We start from the raw sequence: 17,919 nt of genomic DNA on the forward strand, positions 1-17,919 counted from the left end.
TCCAGCAGTCTATGGTCCAGAATAGCCATGTTGGATACATATCCAGCAGTCTATGGTTTAGCTTGGCCATGTAGAGTAGATATCCAGCAGTCTATAGTCTAGAATAGCCATGTAGGGTACATACCCAGCAGTCTATAGTCCAGAATAGCCATGTTGGATACATATCCAGCAGTCTATGGTTTAGCTTGGCCATGTAGAGTAGATATCCAGCAGTCTATAGTCTAGAATAGCAATGTAGGGTAAATACCCAGCAGTCTATAGTCCAGAATAGCCATGTTGGATACATTCCCGGCAGTCTATTATCTAGAATAGCCATGTAGGGTACATATCCAGCAGTCTATAGTCTAGAATGGCCATGTAGAGTACATATCCAGCAGTCTATAGTCTAGAATAGCCATGTAGGGTACATATCCGGCAGTCTAAAGTCTAGAGTGGCCATGTAGAGTACATATCCAGCAGTCTATGGTCTAGCTTGGCAATGTAGAGTACATATACAGCAGTCTATAGTCTAGAATGGCCATGTAGAGTACATATCCAGCAGTCTATAGTCTAGAATAGCCATGTAGGGTACATATCCAGCAGTCTATAGTCTAGAATAGCCATGTAGGGTACATATCCAGCAGTCTATGTTCTAGCTAGGCCATGTAGGGTACATATCCAGCAGTCTATAGTCTAGAATGGCCATGTAGAGTACATATCCAGCAGTCTATAGTCTAGAATAGCCATGTAGGGTACATATCCAGCAGTCTATGGTCCAGAATAGCCATGTTGGATACATATCCAGCAGTCTATGGTTTAGCTTGGCCATGTAGAGTAGATATCCAGCAGTCTATGGTATAGAATAGCCATGTAGGGTACATATACAGCAGTCTATGGTCTAGCTTGACCATGTAGGGTACTTATCCAGCAGTCTATTGTCTAGAATAGCCATGTAGGGTACATATCCAGCAGTCTATGGTCTAGAATAGCCATGTAGGGTACATACCCAGCAGTCTATAGTCCAGAATAGCCATGTTGGGTACATATCCAGCAGTCTATGGTCTAGCTTGGCCATGTAGAGTACATATCCAGCAGTCTATGGTCTAGAACAGCCATGTAGGGTACATATCCAGCAGTCTATGGTCTAGCTAGGCCATGTAGGGTACTTATCCAGCAGTCTATTGTCTAGAATAGCCATGTAGGGTACATATCCAGCAGTCTATGGTCTAGCTTGGCCATGTAGAGTACATATCCAGCAGTCTATGGTATAGAATAGCCATGTAGGGTACATATCCAGCAGTCTATGGTCTAGCTTGACCATGTAGGGTACTTATCCAGCAGTCTATTGTCTAGAATAGCCATGTAGGGTACATATCCAGCAGTCTATGGTCTAGAATAGCCATGTAGGGTACATACCCAGCAGTCTATAGGGCAGAATAGCCATGTTGGGTACATATCCAGCAGTCTATGGTCTAGCTTGGCCATGTAGAGTACATATCCAGCAGTCTATGGTCTAGAACAGCCATGTAGGGTACATATCCAGCAGTCTATGGTCTAGAATAGCAATGTAGGGTACATATCCAGCAGTCTATTGTCTATCTTGGCCATGTAGGGTACATATCCAGCAGTCTATAGTCTAGAATAGCCATGTAGGGTACATATCCAGCAGTCTATGGTCTACAATAGCCATGTTGGATAAATATCCGGCAGTCTATGGTCTAGCTTGGCCATGTAGGGTACATATCCAGCAGTCTATGGTCTAGCTAGGCCATGTAGAGTACATATACAGCAGTCTATAGTCTAGAATGGCCATGTAGAGTACATATCCAGCAGTCTATAGTCTAGAATAGCCATGTAGGGTACATATCCAGCAGTCTAAAGTCTAGAGTGGCCATGTAGAGTACATATCCAGCAGTCTATGGTCTAGCTTGGCAATGTAGAGTACATATACAGCAGTCTATAGTCTAGAATGGCCATGTAGAGTACATATCCAGCAGTCTATAGTCTAGAATAGCCATGTAGGGTACATATCCAGCAGTCTATGGTCTACAATAGCCATGTTGGATAAATATCCGGCAGTCTATGGTCTAGCTTGGCCATGTAGGGTACATATCCAGCAGTCTATTGTCTAGCTAGGCCATGTAGAGTACATATACAGCAGTCTATAGTCTAGAATGGCCATGTAGAGTACATATCCAGCAGTCTATAGTCTAGAATAGCCATGTAAGGTACATATCCAGCAGTCTATGGTCCAGAATAGCCATGTTGGATACATATCCAGCAGTCTATGGTTTAGCTTGGCCATGTAGAGTAGATATCCAGCAGTCTATAGTCTAGAATAGCAATGTAGGGTAAATACCCAGCAGTCTATAGTCCAGAATAGCCATGTAGGGTACATATCCAGCAGTCTATAGTCTAGAATAGCCATGTAGGGTACATATCCAGCAGTCTATGGTCTAGAATAGCCATGTTGGGTACATATCCAGCAGTCTATGGTCTAGCTTGGCCATGTAGAGTACATATCCAGCAGTCTATGGTCTAGAATAGCCATGTAGGGTACATAACCAGCAGTCTATGGTATAGAATAGCCATGTAGGGTACATATCCAGCAGTCTATGGTCTAGCTTGGCCATTTAGAGTACATATCCAGCAGTCTATGGTCTAGAATAGCCATGTAGGGTACATAACAAGCAGTCTATGGTCTAGAATAGCCATGTAGGGTACATATCCAGCAGTCTATTGTCTATCTTGGCCATGTAGGGTACATATCATGCAGTCTATAGTCTAGAAAAGCCATGTAGGGTACATATCCAGCAGTCTATGGTCTAGCTAGGCCATGTAGGGTACATATCCAGCAGTCTATAGTCTAGAATGGCCATGTAGAGTACATATCCAGCAGTCTATAGTCTAGAATAGCCATGTAGGGTACATATCCAGCAGTCTAAAGTCTAGAGTGGCCATGTAGAGTACATATCCAGAAGTCTATGGTCTAGCTTGGCAATGTAGAGTACATATACAGCAGTCTATAGTCTAGAATGGCCATGTAGAGTACATATCCAGCAGTCTATAGTCTAGAATAGCCATGTAGGGTACATATCCAGCAGTCTATGGTCTACAATAGCCATGTTGGATAAATATCCGGCAGTCTATGGTCTAGCTTGGCCATGTAGGGTACATATCCAGCAGTCTATTGTCTAGCTAGGCCATGTAGAGTACATATACAGCAGTCTATAGTCTAGAATGGCCATGTAGAGTACATATCCAGCAGTCTATAGTCTAGAATAGCCATGTAGGGTACATATCCAGCAGTCTATGTTCTAGCTAGGCCATGTAGGGTACATATCCAGCAGTCTATAGTCTAGAATGGCCATGTAGAGTACATATCCAGCAGTCTATAGTCTAGAATAGCCATGTAGGGTACATATCCAGCAGTCTATGGTCCAGAATAGCCATGTTGGATACATATCCAGCAGTCTATGGTTTAGCTTGGCCATGTAGAGTAGATATCCAGCAGTCTATAGTCTAGAATAGCCATGTAGGGTACATACCCAGCAGTCTATAGTCCAGAATAGCCATGTTGGATACATATCCAGCAGTCTATGGTTTAGCTTGGCCATGTAGAGTAGATATCCAGCAGTCTATAGTCTAGAATAGCAATGTAGGGTAAATACCCAGCAGTCTATAGTCCAGAATAGCCATGTTGGATACATTCCCGGCAGTCTATTATCTAGAATAGCCATGTAGGGTACATATCCAGCAGTCTATAGTCTAGAATGGCCATGTAGAGTACATATCCAGCAGTCTATAGTCTAGAATAGCCATGTAGGGTACATATCCGGCAGTCTAAAGTCTAGAGTGGCCATGTAGAGTACATATCCAGCAGTCTATGGTCTAGCTTGGCAATGTAGAGTACATATACAGCAGTCTATAGTCTAGAATGGCCATGTAGAGTACATATCCAGCAGTCTATAGTCTAGAATAGCCATGTAGGGTACATATCCAGCAGTCTATAGTCTAGAATAGCCATGTAGGGTACATATCCAGCAGTCTATGTTCTAGCTAGGCCATGTAGGGTACATATCCAGCAGTCTATAGTCTAGAATGGCCATGTAGAGTACATATCCAGCAGTCTATAGTCTAGAATAGCCATGTAGGGTACATATCCAGCAGTCTATGGTCCAGAATAGCCATGTTGGATACATATCCAGCAGTCTATAGTCTAGAATAGCCATGTACGGTACATATCCAGCAGTCTATGGTCTAGCTAGGCCATGTAGGGTACATATCCAGCAGTCTATAGTCTAGAATGGCCATGTAGAGTACATATCCAGCAGTCTATGGTCTAGAATAGCCAAATAGGGTACATATCCAGCAGTCTATAGTCTAGAATAGCCATGTAGGGTACATATCCAGCAGTCTATGGTATAGAATAGCCATGTAGGGTACATATCCAGCAGTCTATGGTCTATCTTGGCCATGTAGGGTACATATCCAGCAGTCTATGGTCTAGAATAGCCATGAAGGGTGCATATCCAGCAGTCTATTGTCTAGCTTGGTCATGTAGGGTACATATCCAGCAGTCTATGGTCTAGCTAGGCCATGTAGGGTACATGTCCAGCAGTCTATAGTCTAGAATGGCCATGTAGAGTACATATCCAGCAGTCTATAGTCTAGAATAGCCATGTAGGGTACATATCCAGCAGTCTATGGTCTACAATAGTCATGTTGGATACATATCCGGCAGTCTATGGTCTAGCTTGGCCATGTAGAGTACATATCCAGCAGTCTATAGTCTAGAATAGCAATGTAGGGTAAATACCCAGCAGTCTATAGTCCAGAAAAGCCATGTTGGATACATATCCGGCAGTCTATGGTCTAGCTTGGCCATGTAGGGTACATATCCAGCAGTCTATGGTCTAGAATAGCCAAATAGGGTACATATCCAGCAGTCTATAGTCTAGAATAGCCATGTAGGGTACATATCCAGCAGTCTATGGTCTAGAATAGCCATGTAGGGTACATATCCAGCAGTCTATGGTCTAGAATAGCCATGTAGGATACATTCCCGGCAGTCTATGATCTAGAATAGCCATGTAAGGTACCTACCCAGCAGTCTATGGTCTAGAATAGCCATGTAGGGTACATATCCAGCAGTCTATGGTCTAGCTTGGCCATGTAGAGTACATATCCAGCAGTCTATTGTCTAGAATAGCCATGTAGGGTACATAATCCAGCAGTCTATGGTCTAGAACAGCCATGTAGGGTACATATCCAGCAGTCTATGGTCTAGAATAGCCATGTAGGGTACATATCCAGCAGTCTATTGTCTATCTTGGCCATGTAGGGTACATATCCAGCAGTCTATGGTCTAGAATAGCCATGAAGGGTGCATATCCAGCAGTCTATTGTCTAGCTTGGCCATGTAGGGTACATATCCAGCAGTCTATGGTCTAGAATAGCCATGTAGGGTACATACCCAGCAGTCTATAGTCTAGAATAGCCATGTAGTGTACATATCCAGCAGTCAATGGTCTAGCTTGGCCATGTAGAGTACATAATCCAGCAGTCTATGGTCTAGAACAGCCATGTAGGGTACATATCCAGCAGTCTATGGTCTAGCTTGACCATGTAGGGTACATATCCAGCAGTCTATGGTCTAGAATAGCCATGTAGGGTACATATCCAGCAGTCCATGTAGGGTACATACCCAGCAGTCTACAGTCTAGAATAGTCATGTAGGATACATATCCAGCAGTCTATAGTCTAGAATAGCCATGTAGGGTACATATCCAGCAGTCTATGGTCTAGAATAGCCATGTTGGGTACATATCCAGCAGTCTATTGTCTAGCTTGGCCATGTAGAGTACATATCCAGCAGTCTATGGTCTAGAACAGCCATGTAGGGTACATATCCAGCAGTCTATGGTCTAGCTTGACCATGTAGGGTACATATCCAGCAGTCTATGGTCTAGAATAGCCATGTAGGGTACATATCCAGCAGTCTATTGTCTATCTTGGCCATGTAGGGTACATATCCAGCAGTCTATGGTCTAGAATAGCCATGAAGGGTGCATATCCAGCAGTCTATTGTCTAGCTTGGCCATGTAGGGTACATATCCAGCAGTCTATGGTCCAGCTAGGCCATGTAGGGTACATGTCCAGCAGTCTACGGTCTAGAATAGCCATGTAGGGTACATACCCGGCAGTCTATAGTCTAGAATAGCCATGTAGTGTACATATCCAGCAGTCTATGGTCTAGCTTGGCCATGTAGAGTACATATCCAGCAGTCTATTGTCTAGAATAGCCATGTAGGGTACATAATCCAGCAGTCTATGGTCTAGAACAGCCATGTAGGGTACATATCCAGCAGTCTATGGTCTAGCTTGACCATGTAGGGTACATATCCAGCAGTCTATGGTCTAGAATAGCCATGTAGGGTACATATCCAGCAGTCCATGTAGGGTACATACCCAGAAGTCTACAGTCTAGAATAGTCATGTAGGATACATATCCATCAGTCTATGGTCTAGCTGGCCATGTATGGTACATATCCAGCAGTCTTATAGTCTAGAATAGTCATGTAGGGTTCATACCCAGCAGTCTACGGTCAAGAATAGCCATGTAGGGTACATATCCAGCAGTCTATGGTCTAGAATAGCCATGTAGGGTACATATCCAGCAGTCTATGGTCTAGAATAGCCATGTAGGGTACATATCCAGCAGTCTATGGTCTAGCTTGACCATGTAGAGTACATAACCAGCAGTCTATGGTCTAGAATAGCCATGTAGGGTACATATCCAGCAGTCTATAGTCAAGCGTGGCCATGTAGGGTACATATCCAGAATCTGTAATCTACCTTTATTTTTATTTTTTTATTTCACCTTTATTTAACCAGGTAGGCTAGTTGAGAACAAGTTCTCAGTTACAACTGCGACCTGACCAAGATAAAGCATAGCAGTGTGAACAGACAACACAGAGTTCCACATGGAGTAAACAATTAACAAGTCAATAACACAGTAGACAAAAAAAGGGGAGTCTATATACAAAGGCATGAGGAGGTAGGCGAATAATTACAATATTGCAGATTAACACTGGAGTGATAAATGATCAGATGATCATGTACAGGTGGAGATATTGGTGTGCAAAAGAGCAGAAAAGTAAATAAATAATGTATAGGGTACATACCCAGCAGTCTACAGTCTAGAATAGCCATGTAGTGTATGTACAGCTGCAGCGATCGGTTAGCTGCTCAGATAGCTGATGTTTGAAGTTGGTGAGGGAGATAAAGGTCTCCAACTTCAGCGATTTTTGCAATTCGTTCCAGTCACAGGCAGCAGAGTACTGGAACGAAAGGCGGCCGAATGAGGTGTTGGCTTTAGGGATGATCAGTGAGATACACCTGCTGGAGCGCGTGCTATGGATGGGTGTTGCCATCGTGACCAGTGAACTGAGATAAGGCGGAGCTTTACCTAGCATGGCCTTGTAGATGACCTGGAGCCAGTGGTTCTTGCGATGAATATGTAGCGAGGGCAAGCCGACTAGAGCATACAAGTCGCAGTGGTGGGTAGTATAAGGTGCTTTAGTGACAAAACGGATGGCACTGTGATAAACTGCATCCAGTTTGCTGAGAAGAGTGTTGGAAGCAATTTTGTAGATGACATCGCCAAAGTCGAGGATCGGTAGGATAGTCAGTTTTACTAGGGTAAGCTTGGCAGCGTGAGTGAAGGAGGCTTTGTTACGGAATAGAAAGCCGACTCTTGATTTGATTTTCGATTGGAGATGTTTGATATGGTTCTGGAAGGAGAGTTTGCAGTCTAGCCAGACACCTAGGTACTTATAGGTGTCTACATATTCAAGGTCAGAACCATCCAGTGTGGTGATGCTAGTCGGGCATGCGGGTGTAGGCAGCGATCGGTTGAAAAGCATGCATTTGGTTTTACTAGCGTTTAAGAGCAGTTGGAGGCCACGGAAGGAGTATTGTATGGCATTGAAGCTCGTTTGGAGGTTAGATAGCACAGTGTCCAATGACGGGCCGAAAGTATATAGAATGGTGTCGTCTGCGTAGAGGTGGATCAGGGAATCGCCCGCAGCAAGAGCAACATCATTGATATATACAGAGAAAAGAGTCGGCCCGAGAATTGAACCCTGTGGCACCCCCATAGAGACTGCCAGAGGACCGGACAGCATGCCCTCCGATTTGACACACTGAACTCTGTCTGCAAAGTAATTGTTGAACCAGGCAAGGCAGTCATCCGAAAAACCGAGGCTACTGAGTCTGCCGATAAGAATATGGTGATTGACAGAGTCGAAAGCCTTGGCAAGGTCGATGAAGACAGCTGCACAGTACTGTCTTTTATCGATGGCGGTTATGATGTCGTTTAGTACCTTGAGTGTAGCTGAGGTGCACCCGTGACCGGCTCGGAAACCAGATTGCATAGCGGAGAAGGTACGGTGGGATTCGAGATGGTCAGTGACCTGTTTGTTGACTTGGCTTTCGAAGACCTTAGATAGGCAAGGCAGAATGGATATAGGTCTGTAACAGTTTGGGTCCAGGGTGTCTCCCCCTTTGAAGAGGGGGATGACTGCGGCAGCTTTCCAATCCTTGGGGATCTCAGACGATATGAAAGAGAGGTTGAACAGGCTGGTAATAGGGGTTGCGACAATGGCGGCGGATAGTTTCAGAAATAGAGGGTCCAGATTGTCAAGCCCAGCTGATTTTTACGGGTCCAGGTTTTGCAGCTCTTTCAGAACATCTGCTATCTGGATTTGGGTAAAGGAGAACCTGGAGAGGCTTGGGCGAGGAGCTGCGGGGGGGCCGGAGCTGTTGGCCGAGGTTGGAGTAGCCAGGCGGAAGGCATGGCCAGCCGTTGAGAAATGCTTGTTGAAGTTTTCAATAATCATGGATTTGTCGGTGGTGACCGTGTTCCCTAGCCTCAGTGCAGTGGGCAGCTGGGAGGAGGTGCTCTTGTTCTCCATGGACTTCACAGTGTCCCAGAACTTTTTGGAGTTGGAGCTACAGGATGCAAACTTCTGCCTGAAGAAGCTGGCCTTAGCTTTCCTGACTGACTGTGTGTATTGGTTCCTGACTTCCCTGAACAGTTGCATATCGTGGGGACTGTTCGATGCTATTGCAGTCCGCCACAGGATGTTTTTGTGCTGGTCGAGGGCAGTCAGGTCTGGAGTGAACCAAGGGCTGTATCTGTTCCTAGTTCTGCATTTTTTGAACGGAGCATGCTTATCTAAAATGGTGAGGAAGTTACTCTTAAAGAATGACCAGGCATCCTCAACTGACGGGATGAGGTCAATGTCCTTCCAGGGTACCCGGGCCAGGTCGATTAGAAAGGCCTGCTCACAGAAGTGTTTTAGGGAGCGTTTGACAGTGATGAGGGGTGGTCGTTTGACTGCGGCACCGTAGCGGATACAGGCAATGAGGCAGTGGTCGCTGAGATCCTGATTGAAGATAGCGGAGGTGTATTTGGAGGGCCAGTTGGTCAGGATGACGTCTATGAGGGTGCCCTTGCTTACAGAGTTAGGGTTGTACCTGGTGGGTTCCTTGATGATTTGTGTGAGATTGAGGGCATCTAGCTTAGATTGTAGGACTGCCGGGCTGTTAAGCATATCCCAGTTTAGGTCACCTAACAGAACAAACTCTGAAGCTAGATGGGGGGCAATCAATTCACAAATGGTGTCCAGGGCACAGCTGGGAGCTGAGGGGGGTCGGTAGCAGGCGGCAACAGTGAGCGACTTATTTCTGGAGAGAGTAATTTTCAGAATTTGTAGTTCGAACTGTTTGGGTATGGACCTGGAAAGTATGACATTACTTTGCAGGCTATCTCTGCAGTAGACTGCAACTCCTCCCCCTTTGGCAGTTCTATCTTGACGGAAGATGTTATAGTTGGGTATGGAAATCTCTGAATTTTTGGTGGCCATCCTGAGCCAGGATTCAGACACGGCAAGGACATCAGGGTTAGCAGAGTGTGCTAAAGCAGTGAGTAAAACAAACTTAGGGAGAAGGCTTCTGATGTTGACATGCATGAAACCAAGGCTTTTTCGATCACAGAAGTCAACAAATGAGGGTGCCTGGGGACATGCAGGGCCTGGGTTTACCTCCACATCACCCGCGGAACAGAGAAGGAGTAGTATGAGGGTGCGGCTAAAGGCTATCAAAACTGGTCGCCTAGAGCGTTGGGGACAGAGAATAAGAGGAGCAGGTATCTGGGCATGGTAGAATATATTCAGGGCATAATGCGCAGACAGGGGTATGGTGGGGTGCGAGTACGGCGGAGGTAAGCCCAGGCACTGGGTGATGATGAGAGAGGTTTTATCTCTGGACATGCTGGTTGTAATGGGTGAGGTCACCGCATATGTGGGAGGTGGGACAAAGGAGGTATCAGGGGTATGAGGAGTGGGACAAGGGGCTCCATTGTGAACTAAAACAATGATAACTAACCTGAGCAACAGTATACAAGGCATATTGACAATTGAGAGAGACATACAGGGAGGCATACAGTAATCACAGGTGTTGAACTGGGAAAGCTAGCTAAAACAGTGGGTGAGACAACAGCTAATCAGCTAGCATAACAACAGCAGGTAAAATGGCATTGACTAGGCAACAGGGCCGACAGATAAAACAAACAAGCAGAATGGAGTACCGTGATTAATGGACAGTCCAGCGTGCATCAGCTATGTAGCCAAGTGATCAGAGTCCAGGGGGCAGCGGTGGATGGGGCAGGGGGGCTGGACTGGCGAGTGTTATCCAGGTTAAAAAACTAACAATGACTAAATAGCTTGTAGCTAGTTAGCTGGTTAGCTTCTGGAGGTTCTTGAGTGTGTTCTAAAAATTAAAAATAATAGCGATTCCGTATCACATTGGGTGAGGCAGGTTTCCGGAAGGTATAAACAAATTTTTTAAAAATCGGGAAGAGATAGAAAGTACATATGGGCCACTGCGTGTTTGGGACGCGGCGATGCAGACGGTTAGCAGGCCTGTGCTAACAAGCTAACAGATTAGCAGGCCTGTGCTAACAAGCTAACAGATTAGCAGGCCGGGGTAAACAAGGTAGTAGTTAGCGGACCTGGGCTAAACAAGCTAGCAGTTAGCATGCCGAATTAGCAAGCAAGGAGATAGCGAGGGCTAGAGAGTTAGCCTTTGGAGGATGTCGCGATGGGGTGAGTCTGTTTATTCCTCTTCATGCAGTGACATCGATAGACCGGTCGTGGGGCCGGGTATTGTAGCCCAGGAGTATGCTATGAGCACAGGAGCTCTGGCCGGGCTAGCTTCAAGCTACGTGGGTGGAAACGCTGGCCAGGAGTAATCAACCAGGGTTGCGGTTTAGCTCGATAGCTAGTTGTGAAGATCCAGCTGAAAGATGTTCCGTTTGCGGTGGGAATCCGGGGTTAAAAAAATAAATAGGTCCGTTATGCTCTGGTTAGCGTCGCGTTGTTCGAACTGGCGAGAGCTTTCCGAGCTAAGGGTTAGCTGATGACCGGTTAGCTGAAGACCGCTAGCATAGCAGGTGGTTAGCTGGCTAGCTTCAGTTGAGGGGTTCCGGTTCTGAAGTAAATATAAATACTTTAGGAAAAGTAGCTACATTGGGTGAGGCGGGTTGCAGGAGAGTACTTGGAAGCGAGCAAAAATGTTTTTAAAGATATGCGAAGAAAAATATCTAAAACGAAAAAGAGACGATATTTACAGAGAGACGATACGACAGGACGACTTGGCCATGTAGGGTACATATCCAGCAGTCTATGGTCTAGAATAGCCATGTAGGGTACATATCCAGCAGTCTATGGTCTAGAATAGCCATGTAGGGTACATATCCAGCAGTCTATGGTCTAGAATAGCCATGTAGGGTACATATCCAGCAGTCTATGGTCTAGTCTAGCTACTGGGCTCCCGAGTGGCGCAGTGGTCTAAGACACTTCTTCTCAGTGCAAGAGGTGTAACTACAGTACCTGGTTTGAATCCAGGCTGCATCACATCCGGCTGTGATTCGGAGTCTCATAGGGCAGCACACAATTGGCCCAGTGTCATCCGGGTTTGTCAATGGTAGGCTGTCATTGTAAATAAGAAAATGTCTTCACTGAATTGCCTAGTTACATAAAGGTTACATAAGTAAAGAACAGGACGGTCCACTGTTTATGCTTTTCAACTTGCGTTATTGACTACGTTTCGATTCGAAACCACCACTGCACTGGGGACCAATGAACTCCAACCACAAATTCTGCATGATAGGGTCCGTTGGTAGGGCATGCAAACCATAGTATGTATAGGGATTTTCAGTCTTCCATGACCGTGATCCTTTGAATGCATTGGGGGCGATGAAACAACAAAGCCCCATTTAAGGGAAGCAGATGGGCACAATCGGAGCTAAGATTCTAATATTTGTGTTAACTCTACAAAGGTGTGTTCTGTGAGTGTCACTGAGTAGGCTGACACCCCATTTAATGGGTGCACAATCCATAGGTTAGGCTGTACCGTTTAAGTACAGCATATTCCCAATGCAAATCTAAAGTATATTACATCCACAGTGCAATTTCAACATATTTTTATTGTCTTTTGTTGAATTTATACAACAACATCCCAACCTTGTTTAGCATTATCTAGTCCAAATATGTAATTGTTCCACTATTTGTATCAGTTTGAATCACTTTCAATGGGGGACTTTTATATTCAAAGCGAACCGGAAATTATTGTGGCTACCTTCACACAAGGGTGCACAGCAGAGTTGAAAAATAGCCAACACATGGCAGAGTTGTTAGTTTGGCACTGTTGATCAGCACACATGTCAAGAAGACAAGAGCGTACTGGAATGTATTTAGGTTATTACTATTGAGTTGTTCTGATGCAAGCAAGCATTTGCACCCTGCAGTCATTGAAAAACAGGCCAGAGGCGCTGTTAACGTTAGCGAGCATTTTTTTATTTTTTTTTTGCAGTTTGGGTTGTGTTCTCTCTGACTTGAAATGTGTCTACTGTAGCCTGGACTGTGGAGTAGCTAGCTAGTTTTGCGAAATCCCATTGCATGAATAGTAAGGTAGCAGCATGACAATTTTTTCAACGTTTCGTGATGGTTTTGAACCGATGCACGTTAGCTAACGTGCTAGTTATGTTTTGTGGGAAACTGTAGGACTGGCATGTGGATGTAAACTAACTATTGTTAGCTAGCCTCAGCTGGCTCTAGCTACCTAGTTTCTGAAGTTATATGTGAAACAAACCGTCAATTAACAAATATACCTAGATACCTTTCTTTGCCTGTTCGTTAGCTGACTGATGTTAGCTAGCTAGCTACAGAGGCTAGCTGTTTATCTTTGTACAATCAAACTACCGTTACACAGCTACCTAGCCAATCAAAATATCTGTATGCATTTATAGATTAACCTCAGTTTGAACACCACCATTTCGCTAGCTATCTACAGCAGCCTAGGTTTGTTTACGTTTATAGATTAAAGTCATCTTGAACACCACCATTTCGCTAGCTATCTACAGTAGCCTAGGTTTGTTTACATTTATAGATTAACGTCATCTTGAACACCACCATTTCGCTAGCTATCTACAGTAGCCTAGGTTTGTTTACATTTATAGATTAACGTCATCTTGAACACCACCATTTCGCTAGCTATCTACAGTAGCCTAGGTTTGTTTACATTTATAGATTAACGTCATCTTGAACACCACCATTTCGCTAGCTATATACAGTAGGTTTGTTCACACTTCTTCTGACTGGCAGCCTGAAGTAAGCACCTGTGTTGTTGCCGAGCAACCGACCCGCTGTTAGGACTCTGGGCTTCATCCCGAAACAAAATGGAGCACCTCGTTGTTTCGCAATGGACGTAAATGTTCACATGACAGCGATAAATTATACATTTAATAAAAACTATTGCACCAACAAATTGAGTCAAAACCCTGCAAATTTTAAAGTCCAATGGTCACTTTATGGACGCTATAGTCTCGTTTTAATCTGACGTCTAGAATTTGAGTTTGTTAGACGTAGGTAATCATTTTAAAACTAAATAACAACCCTGTTAAAAAATCTGGTAAGTTTGTTGTATACCTTCAATTGGTTAGCACATTTTAATAGAGATTGGTGTCATATTGGCTTAGAAATGATAACAGGGACATTTGAATTTACTGAGCTTCATCCAATCCCTATATAGACGCGACTGACGTCAGGGTGTATGTTCCTCTCTGTATCTACCTGAACCTCACCTGTTTTAACCTCTCCTAACCTGTACATTGTAATACCTGTTGGATATATATATATTTAACTACCTGTATGTTCTGTCTCCTCCAGGTCCTCTCCCTACCTCTCCGTATCTACTACTACCTGAACCATACCTGGCCATTCGGCCAGCCTCTCTGCATGTTGTGTTTCTACCTGAAATACGTCAACATGTACGCCTCTATATTCTTCCTGGTGTGTGTGAGTGTGCGGCGCTGTGAGCTCATCATGCACCCGCTGAGGTACCGTTCCAACAGACGACGAGGGGACATGTGTGTATGTGCCGCTGGCTGGTTGCTGGTCTGTCTCGGCTGTCTGCCTTTCCCTCTGCTCCGAAACACCAGCCTGACCCCTGACCTCTACACTCACACTGCCCCCTATGACCTTACCCCTAACCCCTATGCCTCCAGTCCTAGCTCATATGCCCCAGCCCCCAACTCTTCCCCAACCCCTACACCTGGCCCTACCTCCCTGGTGGCGGTGTGTTTTGCGGAGCTCCCCATGCGTGAAGTCAGCCCTGCGGCCGGCTGGGCTCTGATGGTGGGGGCGGAGCTGGTTGGCTTCATCCTCCCTCTGATCCTAGTTCTGACCTGCGCCTGTCTGTCAGCCGGCAGCCTGCGAGTCCACAGGGGGGAGGGGGAGGGGGGAGGGGTGAAGGACCATGGGGAGAAGAAGAGGGCGTTGAGGATGGTGTTGAGCTGTGCCGGGGTGTTCCTGCTCTGCTTCTCCCCATACCATGTCACCATGCCACTAGACTTTCTGGCAAAGGCCGATGCCCTGGGGAGCTGTGAGGTCAGAGAGATGGTGCTGCGATGCCATCCTGTCACCCTCTGTCTTGCCAGTCTCAACTCAGGACTGGACCCTCTCATGTATTACTTTACTACAGATGAGTTTAGGAGAAGATTCAGCAGGCCAGAAATACCTGAAAGCTTCAGTCTGGCTCCAAGACTATCCTGTACTAGTGGTGGGGGGGAGAAGGACCTGCCTCTGACACCTGAACCTGACCTATAACCCCTCAGCAGGCCAGCGATACCTGAGCGCTTCAGTCTGGCTCCAATAATCTCCTGTACTAGTGGTGGGGGGAGCAAGGACTTGCCTCTAACCCCTGACCTCTAACCCTGACCCCAAGACTGTCCTGTACTGGTGGAGTCTGTACATATCCAGCAGTCTATGGTCTAGAATAGCCATGTAGGGTACATATCCAGCAGTCTATGGTCTAGAATAGCCATGTAGGGTACATATCCAGCAGTCTATGGTGGAGTAACAACAATATAGATATATATATATATAACATCTAGAGGTCAGGGTTCACCCTGACCTCTAACCCCAAGACTGTCCTGTTCTGCCATGGACAGCAAGGCATGGGGGGAAAGAGAAACAAGGACAAAGACTGAACCCTGACCTCTAACCACAAAATTGTCCTGTTCTGCTGTGGACAGCAAGTCATGGGTGAAGAGGGGAAACAAGGACAAAGGGAACAAGGAGAGCGTTTCAAATGTGAACTAAAGACAGTTTATTACTCCAAATGTGGACATCTGCTGGACTGGTTTTGGAACTGCCGGTCTGTGGTAAAAAATGAGCGTTCATCTCAGCCTAGACTGCCTTTCAGTCCCTAGACTTGTTGGTCCTGGTGGAGATATGGATCACCCCAGTGAACACTGCTACTCCAGTTGCCCTGTCTTTATCTGACTCTCATAGTCCGAGAGCATCTGGTCATCACTGTGGTGGCACAGTGCTACTCATTTCTCATAATGGGAGATTTTCTACTTTCTCCCTCACCTGTCCATCTCCTCATTTGAATTCCATGCTGTCAATGTCACTTGTCAACTAAAGCTTAACATTGTTTTAATCTATCGCCCATCAGGTTCCCTTAGAGAGTTCCTCAATGAGCTTGACACCTTGATAACCTCATTTCGTGACAATGGCTCACCGCAATCTCCTTTTCTTTCTCCCTTTCCTCCAACCATAACCACTCAGCCCCTACCTAGATGGTCATGCACTGTCGTAATCTTTTCTGTCTCTCTCCCACTACTCTCTCCTCTTCTATCCTATCTTCTCTCCCTTCTGCTAAATCCTTCTCCCTCCTGTCTCCATATTCTGCCTCTTCGACCCGACTCTTTTTCTGCATCCTATGACTCTCACTGTCTCCTTTCCACCGGCCGGCTCCCAACCGGCTCAGGCTTCCCTTCCTGCTCCGTGGCTGAGTGACTCATTACGAGCTTACAGAACAGGGCTGCAGACAGCTGAATGACTCATTAGGAGCTTACAGAACAGGGCTGCAGGCAGCTGAATGACTCATTAGGATCTTACAGAACAGGGCTGCAGGCAGCTGAATGACTCATTAGGAGCTTACAGAACAGGGCTGCAGGCTGCTGAATGACTCATTAGGAGCTTACAGAACAGGGCTGCAGGCAGCTGAATGACTCATTAGGAGCTTACAGAACAGGGCTGCAGGCAGCTGAGTGAAAATGGAGGAAAACTAAATCATTATTTTACTCCCTCTTCTCTACCTTCTGTTCCTCTGTATCTGCTGCTAACGCCACTTTCTATCACTCTAAATTTAAGATTCTGCCTCTAACCCTAGGAAACTATTTTCCTCGCCTTAATCCCCCTCCCTCCTTCCTCCTCCCTCTCTGCAGACGACTTTGTCAACCACTTTGAACAGAAGGTTGACAACATCTACTCCTCATTCACTATTGAATCCACTGGTCCCAGAACTACCCTACGCCTGGACTTTTTTTTCGCCAGATGAAATCCTGCGACTAGTGATTTCCGTCCGCCCGACAATCTGCCCGCTCAACCCCACACCCTCCTCCCTTCTCCAGACCATCTCTGGAGACCTTCTCCTATTCGTCATTTCCCTCATCAACTCATCCCTGATCACAGGCTGCATCCCCTCTGACTTCAAAATGGCAGAGTCACTCCCCTCCTCAAGAAACCAACAATTGACATCAGAAACTAGGGAACGATATTCTAGATCCTAACTAGTCAGGCTTCAAGACGGGTCACTCAACCCAGACTGCTCTCCTCTGTGTCACGGATGCTCTCCACACTTCCAAACTGACTCTCTCTCGGTTCTCATCCTCTTAGATCTTTCCGCTGCCTTATCGTGAACCATCAGATCCTCCTCTCAACCCTCTCAGGGCTGAGTGTCTCAGGCTCTGCCTCCTCTCCATCCTCTCAGGGCTGAGTGTCTCAGGCTCTGCCTCCTCTCAACCCTCTCAGGGCTGGGCGTCTCAGGCTCTGCCTCCTCCCCATCATCTCAAGGCTGGGCATCTCAGGCTCTGCCTCCTCTCCATCCTCTCAGGGCTGGGCGTCTCAGGCTCTGCCTCCTCCCCATCATCTCAAAGCTGGGCGTCTCAGGCTCTGCCTCCTCTCAACCCTCTCAGGGCTGGGCGTCTCAGGCTCTGCCTCCTCTCTACCCTCTCAGGGCTGGGCGTCTCAGGCTCTGCCTCCTCCCCATCATCTCAAGGCTGGGCGTCTCAGGCTCTGCCTCCTCTCAACCCTCTCAGGGCTGGGCGTCTCAGGCTCTGCCTCCTCTCCATCATCTCAGGGCTGGGCGTCTCAGGCTCTGACTCCTCTCCATCATCTCAGGGCTGGGCGTCTCAGGCTCTGCCTCCTCTCTACCCTCTCAGGGCTGGGCGTCTCAGGCTCTGCCTCCTCTCCCTCCTCTCAGGGCTGGGCGTCTCAGGCTCTACCTCCTCCCCATCATCTCAAG

General features: G+C 46.3%; 1 protein-coding gene across 2 annotated transcripts in view; it reads left to right on the forward strand.

Annotated features, from left to right (window-relative positions):
• gpr174 (G protein-coupled receptor 174) overlaps nucleotides 1–17,316 on the forward strand; it is an 88,357-nt gene extending 71,041 nt beyond the window's left edge. For both annotated transcript variants that reach the window (XM_064955497.1, XM_064955496.1), the window contains exon 3: nucleotides 14,274–17,316. In XM_064955497.1, coding sequence (XP_064811569.1) covers nucleotides 14,274–15,212 — 939 coding nt within the window. In that variant the 3' untranslated portion in view covers nucleotides 15,213–17,316. The remainder of the gene's footprint in view (nucleotides 1–14,273) is intronic.
• Nucleotides 17,317–17,919: the final 603 nt, after the last annotated feature.

The sequence above is a fragment of the Oncorhynchus masou genome, chromosome 32 (genome assembly GCF_036934945.1).
Source record: "Oncorhynchus masou masou isolate Uvic2021 chromosome 32, UVic_Omas_1.1, whole genome shotgun sequence".
Taxonomy (NCBI): Eukaryota; Metazoa; Chordata; class Actinopteri; order Salmoniformes; family Salmonidae; genus Oncorhynchus; species Oncorhynchus masou.